At 29.9% G+C, this 17,330-nt stretch overlaps 1 protein-coding gene across 2 annotated transcripts; it reads right to left on the bottom strand.

Moving 5' to 3' along the window:
- Positions 1 to 553: 553 nt before the first annotated feature.
- Positions 554 to 5,235, bottom strand: LOC129918628 (uncharacterized). 2 transcript variants are annotated; one of them, XM_055999252.1, is made up of 6 exons: positions 5,043 to 5,235; positions 3,389 to 3,538; positions 3,245 to 3,319; positions 2,749 to 3,038; positions 1,763 to 2,028; positions 554 to 1,705 (listed from the first exon to the last, which is right to left on the bottom strand). In XM_055999252.1, the coding sequence occupies exons 1-6, from the start codon at positions 5,233 to 5,235 to the stop codon at positions 1,651 to 1,653; spliced, it is 1,029 nt and encodes a 342-aa protein (XP_055855227.1). In that variant the 3' UTR covers positions 554 to 1,650. The 2 variants fall into 2 exon arrangements, with proteins under 2 accessions (XP_055855227.1, XP_055855226.1); XM_055999251.1 differs by having other exon boundaries at positions 3,245 to 3,538.
- Positions 5,236 to 17,330: the final 12,095 nt, after the last annotated feature.

The following is a 17,330-nucleotide window of genomic DNA, read 5'->3' as shown; positions in this document are numbered from 1 at the left end:
GAACTGAAATTATAGTTATAAAGCAACAAGTTCATTGAATGATTGCTACCTTTCTATTAACCCATTCAGCATAAGACCAATTCACCGTCAGGTGAAAGTATTTTGATAGAAAATTTACACGTTCTGGGATTAAGTCTCTCTCATCTGTCTTTCTATGAATGTGGATTTACTCATGTATGAAGCATTGCGAAGATTCAATTTAACAACCCCTACCTCAATGTACTCAGTTATACATTTACAGTATTTTACCTCCACCTGGTGTCACCATCGAAACCCAATCAAAACAGGTGAATTGGATAAAATCGTTTTATCGCACTTCAGGGAACACGAACCAAGTTATTTCTATATAATGATTCCCAGGGTGTCGATACATTAAAAAACAACAAAAAAAAAGACACAAATACATGATTGCTATAAAAACTTATATTTTTGGTCCTTTAATCATAAAATATTTTATATTCATATTTGATTTTGATTTTTAGCAGACAAAAAAAAGTAATTTCTAAACTTTCATAAACTTCCAAAGAGGATATCCCGTCGATACATCCCCAAATAACATTTTGTGGTTAGAAAGCGGAAAATAAACCGGATATTTACTCTGGTTATTTAACGGATAAGTTACTAAACTCGTTAAATAAACGTATTTAAGACGTTCCAGAAACGTCTCCACAACCGAAAATGGTCAGTTATTTTTTAACTTCGTCTAAATCGGGTTTTTAAAAAACCCACTTTTTTCTACAAATACTGGGTTTTTAAAAACCTAATTTTCACGGTTATTAAATAACTGTTTATTTTTAGTCAAAGAAAAACTTGAAATAAACCATTTACGGCTATTTTATAACCGTTTACAAACCGTTATTATACAGTTTAAAAAAAACCTGTACTGAGTTGTTTGACGGTTTTTTTTATAACCGTTTTACTACGGTTATTATAAAACCTGTAATTAACGTTATTACAGGTTTTTTTGAAACCTGTAATATAACAAGTTCTTTTAAAACCTGTATTAAACGTTAATTTACGGTTTTTTTTATAACCTCTTACCTATAGGTTTTTATAAAACCTCTAATAAACGTTATTTGACGGTTTTTTTATAACCGTTTTCTTCCCGTTTTTTTTAAAACCTGTAATAAACGTTGTACAGGTTTTTATAAAACCTATAACAAACGTTATTTGACGGTTTTTTTTATAACCGCTTACCTATAGGTTTCTATAAAACCTGTAATAAACGTTATTTAACGGTTTTTTTTATAACCGTTTTCTTCCAGTTTTTTTAAAACCTGTAATAAACGTTGTACAGGTTTTTATAAAACCTATAACAAACGTTATTTGACGGTTTTTTTTATAACCGCTTACCTATAGGTTTCTATAAAACCTGTAAATAACTTCGTACAGGTTCTTATAAAACCTGTAATAAACGTTACTTCACAGCTTTTTTATAACCGGTTATTTACAGATTTTAAAAAACCTATAAAATGTTTGCTTACCAACATGCTGCAAACCATAAGATTCTTCCCAGCTGAAAATTTAATATTTGAAATAAGAACGCTGAAATTTAAGTTTAGTGAAACATTATTTAATGAAGTAAAACTAAAACTAAAACTTAAAGTAAAAGTAAAACTAAAACTAAAAATAAAAAATAGCTTAACTTAATTATGTTGTGGATTGCCCGTCAGAGGCAGAGGAGCTGGTGTTGGAACTGGTATTTCTGTAATGAGAAAAATGTTAACTTAAATGTTGATTATAATTTTATTTTTTAACTTACGTGGACGGTTTTCCCATTCGAAATGGGGCTTGCTTCAAAAAGCCTTTAAAAAATGAAGCACCCTCAGCTTCACTATAAGTGGGGTACCTTGATCGGACCGCTTCCAATATAGTTTTATACAGGAATTTGTATTGGCTGAAACTTTTTTTGGCATTAGTCCCCAGCCAAGAATGTTCTGCCAGTAGTGGATCCGTAAAAATGCACTTGCAAATAGTGCGGATCGTTTTCATTCCGTTGGCCCCCCCATAGGAGCTCAACTTACGGACCTGAAAGAAAACAAAAATATGTTTTAAGATGTCGTTTTTTAAACTTTTTCGTAATATAAAATGCATTTATTTTCAAATATTTTTGGCCGCATTTATTATGATTTGAAATTATAAAAGAAAATGTCAATATGTATTACGGTTTATGAAAAAAATTAAAAAGAATTTCATTTTCGAAGAACTTTTTTTAATAAAAGTTTTGAAAAAAAATGTATCTTATTTTTTTTCAAAGTTCAACATCTAAACATAAAATTATTTTTTATTTATTTAATAACCCTTACTGTTGAAAGTTAAATAGCAAAAATTTAAAGTTCTTATTTACCAAAGTCTTTTAGAAAATTAATTATTTGGATGCAAAAATTCAGTTTTTATCAAAAAAAAAAACCAATTGAAATTGAAGTTATTTTTAATTGTTTTTTCAAAAGTGTGATATATATTACCTTTTCTGCTTCGGAATTCAACTGATAATATTTATTAGAAAAAGTTTGGAAAAAAGTCATTTTTAATTTTTTTAATAAATTTTTTTTTTAATTCTGAGTTTGAGGACCATTTTTTCAAAAACTCTTAATTAAATTTAGTGAATTTAAATTTAAGATAAGCTTCTGGCTTTGTAAAAATGTATTTTAAAATATTGTAGGTGTTGCCGTTGTTTTATAAATATTTTTTTTGTGTTTGAAGTCGGATTGTGAGAAAATTGCATATTTCGTATATTTTGGTACTTACCAATTTTTTTTTGAATGCTGCATTTTGATGGAGTTTTTCCTCGATTTCCTCAATTTGTTGGACAGAGGTAAGTGGGAAAATTTCATCCAGTTGCAGTTCCTCATCCACTTCCTCTGCATTCTCTTTTGCAATTTTGGACGCCAACAAATTGACCGAAACTTCGGACTTCGCCATGAATGCCTCCAGCATTCCTTGCATGGCCTGCACCTTCACCTCAGTGGAACGCTGTCTTTCCAAAATTTCGTCTATTTTGGACGACAGTTCCTTGAATTGGGTACTGGTGCTGGGGCCTATAAACAATTAAAAATAAGAGTTATAGTAATATACAAAAAAAAGTAATACGGTTAGTGAAAGAACTAATATGCTATCTCAGCTGTTACTAAGAGGGACTGGGGTTTATCCTATTCAAATAACATTGGATAAACCCCAGTCTAAGATAAGCTGGAGTTTAAAAACGACTTTGAAAATTGTACTAGTGCTAAAATACATTTTTTACCTTCAAACGTGTATAAGTCGGAAATGACATTAGTGATGGTAACATCTTCATTTGGGGGGGTGAACGAGGAAACGTCTTGAAAATGAGAAGTAAGTATGACAAAATTAGTAACTTTGTTCCCATGTTTATACATTTTAAACTTACCAGAATTAGGAATCAAAGTTGACATCAATTTGTTCATATCTGTCATGTATTCCGAAGAATTGGTGTCGATGGTCACTTCTTCCGTATTTTCTTCAGAAGAAGACAAATACTCGGCATCCTTTTCCTTCTGAACTGCTTCCTCCCAGGAACCTTAAAAGGAAATACATGTTTTGTCGTAAATATAAGTGGCATGAAAGGGATACAAGAAAATATTTGTTCAAAAGGTGAAGCGGCTTAAGACCGGCCGAACAGCTCAGATTTTGACGATTTTTTTTCAAACGTAGGCAATTAAAAATGCTTTAAAGTCTATAGATTAAAAATTGCCGATGTTACCGTATTGTTTTTTAAAATTACAATTAAATTTTTTTTGAACACAACCATTTTTTTTCTTAAATTTCATAAAACAAATGATAGCAAAAGATTCTCTAGGTTATTTAAGGAAAAAAAATATAAGGGAGTAAGGGACAATCTTCCATCGTTTAAGAGATAAATGCAATTTTCTCATAATCTGACTTTAAACACAAAAAAAATATTTTGAAAACAACGGCAACACCTACAATATTTTAAAATACATTTTTAAAAAGCCAGAAGCTCATTCTTATCTCCTAAATTTAAATCCACTAAATTTAATCAAGAGTTTTTGAAAAAAATTTCAATTTCAATGGGTTTTTTTTATAAAAACTGAATTTTTGCTTTGAAATAATTAATTTTCTCAAAGACTTTGGTAAATAAGAACTTTAAATTTTTGCTATTTAACTTTCAACAATAAGGGCTATTGACTGAAGAAAAAATGACTTTATATTTAGATGTTGAACTTTAAAAAACAAATAAGTAAAATTTTTTTTCAAAACTTCTATTAAAAAAAGTTCTTCGAAAATGAAATACTTTTTAATTTTTTTCATAAACCGTAATACATATTGACATTTTCTTTTATAATTTCAAATCGTAATAAATGTGGTCAGAAAAATTTGAAAATAAATGCATTTTATATTACGAAAAAGTTTAAAAAACGACATCTTAAAATTTCTTCAATAATTTTTTTTTTTCAAAAATCTGAGTTCAGATACCATTCTTTCAAAAGCTCTTAATTCAATTAACTTAATTTTAATTTTACAAATATGACTAAGTTTCTAGCTTTTTAAAAATGTATATTTAAATGTTGTAGGTGGCGCCTTTTCGTTCACGCGCGCTGTCGTGAACGAAGAGAAAAAGGGTTGCTGTGAGTTTTGCTATTGCACCCGCTCGCAAAAACACCTGCTAGTCGTGTTTTAAGGCGCCATTGTTCTTCGCGAAATTTGCGATATTGTTTTGCAAATTGGCTGATGCTGAATTGCACTCGATGACAATGTAATGTGTTTATATAAGAAAGACCGGTCTAAAAAACTTTAATTTCTGTAATAAATCTCATTGTGTAGAATATTATGAAGCGTTATTCAAATATAAAAATATTGAAAGGCCATAACCGCGATTACTTTAAGTATATGAAAGGGGACCTAAAGTGTATCAAAATTAACGTAACTAAGCTGTCAAAAATAGGCCCCCAGGATAAACTGCTTTAAGTTTAGATACGAATAAAATTTTACTTGGAGAAAAGTGGTCTAAGTGAACTTAATAAAAATAAAATAAAAAAGATGTAGTTAAACTTGTATCTTACCGATGTCATCAAATATTAATTTGCATGCTATGCTTTGCCAATCATCCGATGCTGTGATGCAATTTTTCCGACCGCAAATGGAATCTTTCTTGGACTTTGGCCATAATAGCTTCGTTCCATCGATGACCCAATTTTTGGGAACTGCCGTCACGAACTTCCCTTCATCTTCGAGCGTCTCCACAACACAATACATTTTGATTAACAATGTACTAATGGAAAAAAAACAGATTCAGTGTTTGGTAAAGTTATTTTGAAAAATTTAGAGGAAATATTTTCTATGTTATAAAAATTAGGCAAATTTTCTTCTTCATTTGATTTATAAACGCTTAAAAATTTAGAATAGAACGGTTTTTCGTAAAAATTTTGTTTTTGTTTTAAGCTTGAACCATAGATAACTGGGATGCCATGTCGATATGTTGCAAACTCCATTCTAACAATTTCTTCTGAGTTTGTTAAGAAGTAACTATCTGCAAGTGACGACTTCAAAACAAAATGTTGAAGCTGAATTGCTCTATAGATTCCAACACAGTGTTTAATTTTGCATATTTTATTCCTATCTTTCATATAAAGCATAGGAGTTTTGTTTTCATCTACATCAATTAGATCTACATTCTCAAAATCTTCGATAATCCTATTTGCAATTTGTTCCAGGGGTCTGTTTCCAGATCTTATTCGACGTTTTAAATATTGTAAACGATTTTCATATTTGAAAGCACTTATATTATCTAAAGGTCCATGGTATTTAACATCATCTACGACATGATATAAATTGTGAACGTTATAACTTATGTTTTCAGCTCCATAGATACTAGAAAAGTTATATATGAATGATTTGAACAGACTCTGTGCGACATCAACAAAAACTTGTTTATTTTTACTCAAACATATTGAAACAGCACAGTGTAGTTCCATAAAATTGGCATATACTTCTTCATGAGTTTCATTTTGCAAAACAACCGGACCTAAGTACAACAAAAACATACGAAATTCAGTGGCCTTCCAAAAGCTTATCACATCAAGTCCACGAGGTGTTCTATTGAAGTCGCATGGAACATATTTTCGTAGTGATACTAAGGTCTTAGAGATTCTCTCAATGTTTTTTGCCGAGAATTTTGTTTTAAGGGTTCTATTCTTAATCCATGTAACCAACAATTTTTTCATGACACCTAAGCACAACAAGTGCATGTAATCTAGAGGAAAATTCATAATAATATCTATTGGAAGTTTTTCTAATGGAGATGGTTGCGTATGATGATCTTCGTGTATCCCAGCCCGGAAAGAATCATTCGTGCGAAGTGATTTTGATAGGTTTGGAAAACACATTTGGTGAGATTTGTAATTATAATCCCCTTCTACATTACATCTTTCACAAGCAAAATAACCATTATGCCCTTTGATTCCTTTTAAATAAGAACGAGCGGGGGCGTCACAGATGAAATTCCTGATTTTAAAACTTATTTTTTTGGAACCAATGTTCAAATCATCAATGTTAACAGCCTCCTCAAGAAATAATCGCAGAAATTCATTAACACTTGAAGGTTTTGCCATTCCGTAGTAAACACCTATTACTAGCGGCGGCACACGAAAACCATCTGGTGAACACAAAATAGGCCAAAATTGGCCCTTTGAACTTTTGCTAACAGGAATCCCATCAATATTAAAGTCCAAGAATATTACTGTTTGACATGTCTGAACACTTTCAAAAACCTTAGTAAGAGCGCGAACCAAACCGAAATGCCAGTATCTACCAGGTGGAACTTCGATAAAAATTTTCTCAAGGGAAACGCGAGTTTGTAATAATGTTCGAGGGTCTAATGGCAAATAAGGATGAGAATTATGCAAAATGTTAAGCAAATCACGCAAGCAAATATTCGATATGTTATGCTGAATAGCCCATAATACTAAGTTTTTTTTTAAATTTTCTGGAATAGCTTCAAAATTAGTTGAGACAGCGACACAATTGTTTCCAGAATTTTCACTGTCACTTTCATGTTCAGAAATAATATTCGATAGGTGTTGCAACTCTTCAAATTTCGTGTTAGAAAAACCTTGTTCACAATTAGCACTTATTTCATTTTCCGAAAGGTGTTGCTGCACTTCAAATAACCTCTTGCTAAGAAAAACTTGTTCAAGATTTTTAATTCTTTCTTTTTCACGCATTTCTAATATTATTTTTTTAACTTTTCTTTTAAAAGTAGTTCTACTACAAATTTTATTTTTAATGATAGAATACATTTTTATTATAGTGATTTTATCAACAGTCAAGCTTGGAATAATAACGCGGAATGAGAAAGACAAATGAAAAGACGCGCTAAGTTATCTGTATGCCTACTCTCAAGTTATTTTTCAAACTCAGAAGTTATTTTCCAAACTCAGAAGATATTTTTCAAACTCAGAAGTTATTTTCTAAACTCAGAAGATATTTTTCAAACTCAGAAGTTATTTTCTAAACTCAGAAGATATTTTTCAAACTCAGAAGTTATTTTCTAAACTCAGAAGATATTTTTCAAACTCAGAAGTTATTTTCCAAACTCAAAAGATATTTTTCAAACTCAGAAGTTATTTTCCAAACTCAGAAGATATTTTTCAAACTCAGAAGTTATTTTTTATACTCTGAAGTTATTTATTAAACAATATTTAATATTTAACCCTTCGCTCCCGGAAAAAAATACAAATATCTTGAAAAAAAGTTTTGATATTTTCTAACAACACACTAAAATGAAAAAAATAATGATTGTACTAGTAATAACATTGTATAAGGAATGTTTTGAGCTGAGAGTACAAAAGGAAAAGTCCATTTTGTAGTAAAAAAAACTAACAAAGTAATTAATAGGTGGTATCATGCTGAAACCACTAGGAAGCAAAGGGTTAAAATAAATTATAAACAAATAACAATATTTAAAATAAATTATAAACAAATAACTTACCTCTTAATAATTTTTCACAGACAGATATTTTTTTTTATTTAATTTATATTTTTTCACAAAAACTTTCTCGCACAATAACTTGCTACCACCAGCCACAAAAGAATACTGAGAGATCTGAGAAAAATGAGAGACAAAAATATGATGGGCGACGCGCGACGCTCGAGTATGGTGAATGTGTATGTGTGGAGAGTTGTTGGTTAGTTGAAATTGGGTTGGAACTTAGTTGAAAAATTGCCAGGGTTGTTAAAAGGTAAATAACGAGTTGATTAAAAACTTATACGTACTTATAGTAGTTATTTAAAATCTTACTTTAAGCTTAGGATTTATAATGGATTAATTTTAAACCAATAAACAACTTTCATTGTAAAAAGTCAGTAATTTAAAATCTCGTTTCAAACTTAAGGTCAAATTTGGTTAATTTCTAGTCTATAAATAGCTTTTTGCGTAAAAAAGGAGTTATTTAAATACTTACTTGAAACTTGTAATGAAAATTTGGTTATTTTTTAGCCCATAAAAGACAAAAATAAAGAAGTTAATTAGAAACTCACCTTGAACTTAAGATTTATAATGGGTTAATTTTAAACCAATAAACAACTTTAATGGTAAAAAGTCAGTAATTTAAAATCTCGTTTCAAACTTAAGGTCAAATTTGGTTAATTTCTAGTCTATAAATAGCTTTTTGTGTAAAAAAGGAGTTATTTAAATACTTACTTGAAACTTGTAATGAAAATTTGGTTATTTTTTAGCCCATAAAAGACAAAAATAAAGAAGTTAATTAGAAACTCACCTTAAACTTAGGTTCTATAATGGGTTAATTTTAAACCAATAAACAACTTCCATCTTAAAGTGAGTAATTTAAAAACTCGTTTCAAACTATAGATAAAATTTGGTTAATTTATAACCTATAAATAACTTTTTGGGTAAAAAAAGAGTTATTAAAATACTTACTTAAAACTTTGGGATCAGATTTGGTTAAATTCTAACTTAAAAAAAAACTTTTTGTGCGAAAAAAAAAGTTATTAAAATACTTACTTCAAACTTGGAGCCAAAATTTGGTTATTTTTTAACCCTTAAAACACAAAACTAGAAGTTATTTAAAAACTTATTTATGACTTTGTGTCAAAAACGAGTTATTTAAATACTTTTCCGAAACTTTTGAAGAAATTTGGTTATTTTAAAACCAACTTCAAACTGAGGTTATAATTTAACCAAAAAAATTGGGTTGAAAAAATAACAAGAATGTAACCTGGGTTTAATAAAAGTAAATAAATAGCCAAAATATTTCCTTAGTTTAAAAATGGAATTTTTTAAACTAATTTATGACTAAAAAGTTTATTTTACGTATAATTTTAACCCAAAACAAACCTTCGAAAATACTGGGTTTTTTTTCTAACCTAAAATTAACCACAGACTTTTAACAACCCGTTTATAGCCGCTTTTTGACCGCGGTTATTTGCAGTTATTTTATAACTTTGGTTATTTTGTAACCGAGGTTTGAAATTGTTACTTGGGTCTGATTGACTTCTAATAAAATAAAGTAGATATGTCAAAAGGTCCTTTTTTTTTGCATAATTTTACAATTCAAAGTAAAATTTTGTATATTCCCGATTGAATTGATAAATATTTTTTAACAAGATAAATCACAAGTGATTTTGAACACATGTTCTTCTGACAATTCAAAAAAATAAAAATAGAAACGAAAAAGACAGAAGCAAACTTAAAAAAAAAAACTGAAGTTGATAAATATTCCCTCCTCCCCAAACACACATTCACTTTTTCCAAGTCATTTACGATTCCCAAATGGCGTTTGTCCTTGCCATAACAAAAATATGGGGACGAGAGATTTAACGGCAAAAAACCTGAGGACACTTTAGTCGTTTTGAACATTTGTATAACTGGATGATCTCCAAAAAGAGAGAGTAACAACACAAAACACACAGCAAAAAAAAAAAGGACAACAATGTCTGTCAGGCAGTTTGAACCCATAAAACCAATTTAACCAAAAAATAGAGCAAAATAGGGACATACACATTGATTGAAGTGTAAGAGTTACTGTGTGTGTATGTATACAATGGGACTGTTGATGTCATTAGCCTGCCAGTGCCAGTTGCCAAGATATGTCCTTTTTTTTCTGTTGATAGAAAGTTGTGGGGATATGAGGGGAAGTACGTTCATGTTCATTGTTTGTGCGGTTGAAGTGATGGATGGTATGTGGTCCAAAAGGTTGTTTTGGGTTTGCAATAAAATACAAAAAAAAAAAATCACACAGGATTTGGGTGATTGAAAAATGTATTTAAGGATGATGGAGTTTTGCTTTTCCGAATCTGACATTTTTTAGATGTCATATTGGGGGGTATGGTTAGTTAAGCTAAAAAGAATGTTGGATTTCGTTTTTATTTTCTGTACTTAATTGGGCCTTTATGTGTTTGATTTAATTCTGTAATTAATTGGCTTTCTCAATTAACACAACCAAAAAAGGATTAATTAACCTTTTTAAATAATTAATGTGTGTGTCTCATTAAATTTAAGCATCTAATTAATTCTGTTTTTATTTCTAATAAATCTTTATTGTTTTGTGTTTGAAAATTTAACCCAAATGCACACCTTCTTGTTTTGATGAATTTGTGACTTTATTTATAAATGACCTTTTTCGAGTTAATTTTATCTTTCAAAACTATGCTATCAAAAATTGAATTTCGGTCGTAAAAAACTAAATCAGAGTAAATTATGTAGTCATTTTTAAAGCAATTGAATTAGCAATAAATGTTTCAGTATTTGGACTGTATTAGAAAAAGTGGTCACTGTGGTGTATACGTAACCTTTTTTTAATGAAGCACTTTAAAGTTTGATAAAAAATGGTTGTAATCGCAGTAACGCTGGGAGAATTTAATTTTTATTCCACTGATCAAAAATTTGATCACTGGAGAAGATTTTGGAGATGAGAAACGTAAGCCACCTAGTCTAGACCCGTTGTCTCACCCTTTTTTTCAGAACTCAGAGGCTCCTTCATTTGAAACAATCTATTTTCCTTGAAATTTTTACAGCTACATTTATTTCTTCAATTATGATGTCAGATAATTCCTCGAAATAAGGTTTGGCTGTTACAAAGTAAATATACCTAACGACTCAAAAATCCCTCAATGTAGCATATTTCTTAGAGTTTTGGAAAGTTCAATAAAACAAAGACATACAAAAAATTTAAAGACAATTTTCTGACTTTAAAAAGAAATTTAACATTTTTTCAAGTAAATTTTCAGTTTTTTTTTTCTATGTTGGAACTTTAAAGGATGAACAAATTTAATTGTGTTGTTGTATATTTTTTTTTTTACAGAAATTTGTGCTGTTTTTATGTTTATCATTTCTTTTTTTCCTTACTTTTCTTTTTATTGAACATTCCAGGAACACCAAAGCCACCAATTTATTTCAAATGAACACTGGACAGGGTAATATTTTTCTCATGAATGTACAAGATAGGAGCAGGATTTAAAATCCAAGCCACAAAAGCATTTATTTGTGGTGGTGGCCGCTAAAAAAAGTGGCCCTGATCAGTTTATTTGTGTGTATTTGTTTATTCTTTTCCAACCAAGGACAACACTATTTTAGCTTGTCTGAACAAACTCCCTGTATAATTTTTTTTATCTAATTGGTGCAGAACACATGGTCTGAAAAAAATCTAATTCTTTTGTGGAAAAATTTATGAGAAAAAAAAATGCAAAATCTATGCAGTTCTTTATGATAAAATTGGACTGAAATTTATGGAAATAAGGATTTAAAGGATTAAAGAAAACTAAATTGCTCTAAGGAAAGGACATAGCAATTCCAGAAATTCTATAGAATAATTAGGAGCTGGAAAATAAACTGAATCAACAGCAAAACGTTTACCCAATTTTTCCAGCTCAAAGGACCAAAATGTAAATTTCTTTATTCAAGCTTTCTAAAATAGCCAAATCTTATTCCTTCCAAAGTTTTATACAAAAAATAATTAAAATAAAATCAGATAAATACACCGACCTCTTTTTTCTCATGAATTAACTTTAAATGATGTTACAAATGAGGCCATCATCAGTTAAAGTTTAGAAACATTCTATAGAACTTCCCATTAAAACTATACAAGTACTCACCATTAAATTGGTGCCTTTTATAAACTAAGTAGCCCAATGACACGCAGATCACGTACTAGTAGTTTTATAAAGTACAACACCTTCACAAGACTTTTTTATTTAATCCTTGTGTGTTGTATGTGCTAGTTTGTAGATAGAATGTCAGACATTAGCGCTAACACAATGCTTTATGCATTATTTGTTGTTGTTCTTTGTAAATTGTCCATGTCCATGGAAGCGCTTTTCACTGCAATAAGAAGAAGAAAGGATACCTAGTCACGTACCACACAAGCAGACTATATAATCTACAACTCATTGGGGCAGAAAAACAAAATAAACCTTTAAAGGCAAAGCTTTAAAAATAAAACACAAATTAAAAGTGCAAATGGATTTATTTTTGCTGGGAACAAAAAAAAAATTTAAAAGAGAGACTTTTGTTTTAAAAGAATTGCAGCAGGTGTATTTTTTCGTTTGGAAGAACAAAAAAGGATTTTTTTTTTCAACGAGAAATAAAAGAAGACAAAGTTTATCCAATTACTTATGCATATAAATGTGCGAGAGAGAAGTTAAGTTAAATGTTTCATGTAGCGTTTTATTTCTTTGTGCGTTTTAATGGATTTTTTTTTCTTCGAAGGAAATTAACAAACATTTTTAAACGAATGGAACTACAATGAAATTTGAAAAAATAATATTTTCTTTCTTCCGCAGACACGGTTTTTTTCAGTTGCCTTGACGGAAATATAAATTAGATCTAGGAGTTTTTTTTTTAATTCAGAAGCATTTTTTTTATAGTTAAAAGCTCCTTTCCAAATGTTCTGAATAAAATATTTTGATTTTAAACGAATCCATAGTTGAGTTCCATTTATTTTAGCAGTTTCGGCTGCGATTTACCAGCTTTGACTACGATTTTTGTCAGTTTCGGTAGCGATTTATCAATTTCGGTTGCAATTTAAAAGTTTTGGCTGTGAATTACAAATTTCGGATACAAATTAACAGTTTTGGCAGCGATTTTTCAACTTTAAACCATTTTCATCAGTTTCAGCAGCGATTATTAAGCTTTCACTGCAATTTTTATCAGTTTCGGCAGCGTTTTTCCAGTTTTGATTGCGATTTTTGTTAAATTGGGAAACGATTAATCAATTTCGCTTGCAATTTAAAAGTTTTGGCTATGATTTACCAGTTTCGGTTACAACAAAACAGTTTCGGAGCGATTTACAATTTTGACTGAAATTTTTACTAATTTCAGTAACGATTTACCAGTTTTGACTGCGATTTTTGTCAGTTTCGGCAGCGATTTATCAATTTCGTTTTTTTTAGCTGTGATCTACCAGTTTTTTTTACAACTAAACAATTTCGACAGCTATTTTCTAGCTTTGATTACAATTTTTATCAGTTTTGGCAGCGATTTATAAGTTTTGATTGCGATTTTTGTCAGTTTTGGAAGCGATTTATCAATTTCGTTTGCAATTTAAAAGTTTTGGCTGTGATTTACCAGTTTTGATTAAAACTTAACAATTTCCGCAGCGATTTTTCAGCTTTCAATGCAATTTGTATCTGTTTCGGCAGCGATTTAACAGTTTTGACTGCGATTTTGATCAGTATCGGTAGCGATTTATTAATTTCGGTTGCAATTTAAAATTTTTGGTTGTAATTTACCAGTTTCGGTCACAAATTAACGATTTCAGAAGTGATTTACCTGCTTTCACTGCAATTTTTATCAGTTTCGGAAGCGTTTTATCAGTGTAGCCAGCGAGAGTGACTTATAAATTTCGGTTGAAATTTAAAAGTTTTTGCTGAAACTCATCAGTTTCGGCTCCGAACTACCAGTTTTGTTTACAATCTATCAATTTTCGAGGGGATTTATCAGTTTCGTGTCAAATTTTGCACTTTTGTTTGGAATATACCAATTTCAACAGCAATTAAACAAATGCAGTTGCTTGCTTTGTTAATTTAATTTTAATGTTAATTTTTTAAAAACATTTTTTATATTTTAATTTCAATTGAGTTTCACAGCTTACTCAAGCTTAACTACTAGACATTTACCCATGTAAATATTTCTTAGACTTAAAAAAAGGTACTCTGTCTCCCATACTTATAATAGTCTTTAATTTTTTGTCTTAAAACAGGTAATGGTTTGTATAGAAACGAAAAAAAAAACTTTTCCATAAGAAACTCCATCTCAAAATTTTAAAAGCACTTTTTTGTTTAATTAAATAGAAGAGAGGGAGTATCGTTAATCAAGCGATAAATTTGGTAAAAATTCGATGAAGTGGAAAAATTGAAAAACGAATTTCATTATTAAATTATTCCCAATTTCTCCCCACGGTAAAATTTTGTTCCACATTTTGTTGATAGGCGGACTTTATTCAAATTTTTAGTCATTATCTTGGCTCACAAAAAAAGAACAAGATGAAATCAAAAATATTGGTATCTACCACCTACCACAAAAGCATATTTACACATTTTAACGTTAAGTGATAAAAATCAAATAGCACTCTGCGCCGCCTACCACACGTTATTTTTCATCCTCCCAGATGCCCTTAGGGAGGTAATAAAAAAAAATTACCTACAAATTTTCTATATTCATTGTCCTTGCCAATGGGGGAACTGTGATGAATAATAACAGATATTCTAGGCTATATTATACATAACTTAACAAGCTCAGATAATATATAAATCAAAATTGAAGTAGGACCCCCAAGAGTAGAATGGTTTTTTTTTAATTTTTTTTTTGTATGCAAATGAATATTCTATACCAAAGTCAAGTTGGTAAAGAAAATGCAAAAAAGAAGAAAGAATATAAATCATTTTTGTAAGATATTCGTTTTGCATAAGTTTCTAAGTGCCTGTTTTGTGTAAGTATTTTAAGATTATAAGATAGAATTGTTTTAAGAAGGATATTAAGCAAATTTTTAGACGAATTATGTAAATGAAAGGCAAGATAGAATAATATTATCTAAATACCTGGTAGAGAAATCAAAATGAAAATTATTAAACCTTGAAGAAAAATGATTTGTTAAATTGTAAATGAGCTTGATGATACAGACGAATAAAAAAATATTTATTGTTTTTGTATGATGAGTGAAAGAAAGCCTATGAAAATGTTTAATGGCTTTTAAATTAATGTTTTTTTTTTCCAGCAATTTAGAAGCATCAGCGAATTATTTGAGAGCAAATTTCTAGAGTTGGAGTCAGTTTTTTTAGCTTATTAAAATTTTTCGAAAAACTGACGGGTTTCGTTTTTTAAAGCTAAATGAAATAATTTTTGAAAACTCTTCCTAAATTTTGAAAATTATTTTTTTCCTCAAAAATTAAAAAAAATTACATTATCTATTTACGTTTTCAAAAATTTAGAGATAGTAGGCGTTTTTAATTTTTGAAAATTTGTACTTGTCTTCTTTTTTACTTACTGTATACGGAAAGTATTGGTTTCGTATCGAAAAAAAATTGAGGTTTTTATCAAAACCAACATTACGCTGTTGGAGCAGTCCCATAGTGTGGATTTCGCAATTCCTTCCGTGCGTCTGTGCTTTCAAAATTTACAAGTAAACTAACATAAAAGTGCTTTGAACAGCAAGAGCAAGTACGTGCTACCCAGTCGTGCATTTTATTTGTACAATTATTTCAGAGAGCGAAGCAATTTGAAAATGAATGTTCAGCAGTATTGTGAATTTTGGGTGGTTAGTTAGCAATACATGGCCAAAAGTCCATAGAATTTCTGTTCGAACCATAACACTGTGTTACAAAATAAAAATCATGTCAATTACTTTGGAAATGGCCTAGCAGAGATTGTTGGTATTACTGAGTACATCATATTTCAGCACTTGAAATTTTTCGTAGACCCTCAAAATTTCAAGTTATCGTCAAAAAACCGTTTTTCAATGTTTTCAGATTTCCACGATTTTTTACTCAGTCATTTTTCGGTCAATTTCAGATGTTTTTTACTGTTATAAACAGAGGAGTACTTGTTTTTTTTGAAAATATTTTTTTATTATGCTCAAACACCAAATTGGGTGTAGATTTTATGGGCCGAATCTCAAAGTACAACATTTTTTCACAGTTTTTTAAAGTTCGGAGACCGTTTTAAGCTTCATTTTGTGTTTTGAAAAATTTTTTTAAAAACAGTTTTAAAAAAAAGTTTGAATTCATCAAAATTAGTTTGATTTTTCATGAGTTTTTCAGTTTTCGCCGGTTGAGCCCGTCTGATTAAATCAAACTCTGTAGAGAACAAAACTGCATAGGTACTTACTTTGAAAATGGGAAAAGTGAATTTATCCTCTTTTGAAAAGTCACTGCTCAAGAATTAAGGATATTGATATATGGACTTATTTCCCACACAAGTGAATATCTAGTCTATCAGAAATTTTGGGAATATTAAAAAAGTAGGTACCTACCTTTAAATGAACCAAAACATGTGTTCAAAATACACTATTTTAACCTTTCGAAAGACATGTCTAAAAAATACGTTAAAACTTGTAACACATAAAAATTCGCCAAATTGAGCCTAGTAAAGGTAAAACACACCTAAAAAGGGTTTAAGCTCGTGTTTAGATATGCATATAGAAAGGCCCTTAAGAACGTAGATAAACACCCGCTCTTAAAAACCCCCTTCATGGGAGTAAGCCTTTATTTGGCAGAAGGTTTACGTTGACTACTACTATGAAGCTTATAGCTAAGCGATCGCGAAACTTATTTTCGCGGAAGGGCGTTCCATGGAATAGGATGTTGCTACTAGCGTTTTGTTCCGAAGTTTCCTTTCAACATTTTTTTTTTTTCAATGTACATTGTACATACTATTGCCCTTATTGATATTCTTGGATATTGTTTTGTTCTTTTGTTCATGGATGCTGGCTGAAATTATTCATCATGATGTGTATCCATATTGAACGATTTATTTTGCCAAATACCAGAATTTGATTTTTAATAGGTATATTGTTTGTTATAGGAATAGGGATTAACTATTCCTACCTTCTGGTAATACCATTTCACATTATTCTTTCGCAAACCTTTCAAATCCCAAATTTCAAAACTTCAAATCGCGTTTTTTGAAAGCTAAATCCAGTTAGCAACTATAAAAGTTTGAATTTCATTCATGCGAAAAATACCAACAAAAAAAAAACCTTGAGCTTTCTTTGGAAAAAAATCCTTACCCAATTCATTTGCATTGCCCAATCCCAAGCGAATTTCATATTTCACCTTCTCCGCATCCATTTTAACTCTTTTTTTCTATTTCGTTCCAATTCCATTTAAAGTGATAAAGC

This window comes from Episyrphus balteatus, chromosome 4, assembly GCF_945859705.1.
Source record: "Episyrphus balteatus chromosome 4, idEpiBalt1.1, whole genome shotgun sequence".
NCBI lineage: Eukaryota > Metazoa > Arthropoda > Insecta > Diptera > Syrphidae > Episyrphus > Episyrphus balteatus.
This window is presented reverse-complemented; position numbering and strand designations above follow the sequence as displayed.

Bases quoted from the DNA above. Each gene is read 5' to 3' on its own strand.
- LOC129918628 (XM_055999251.1), bottom strand. From the start codon at position 5,235: ATGTATTGTGTTGTGGAGACGCTCGAAGATGAAGGGAAGTTCGTGACG. The intron at 3,539-5,042 runs GTAAGATACAAG...TTTCCTTTTAAG, and splicing joins ATTAATATTTGATGACATCG to GTTCCTGGGAGGAAGCAGTT. The intron at 2,029-2,748 runs GTAAGTACCAAA...GTTTTCTTTCAG, and splicing joins CAGCATTCAAAAAAAAATTG to GTCCGTAAGTTGAGCTCCTA.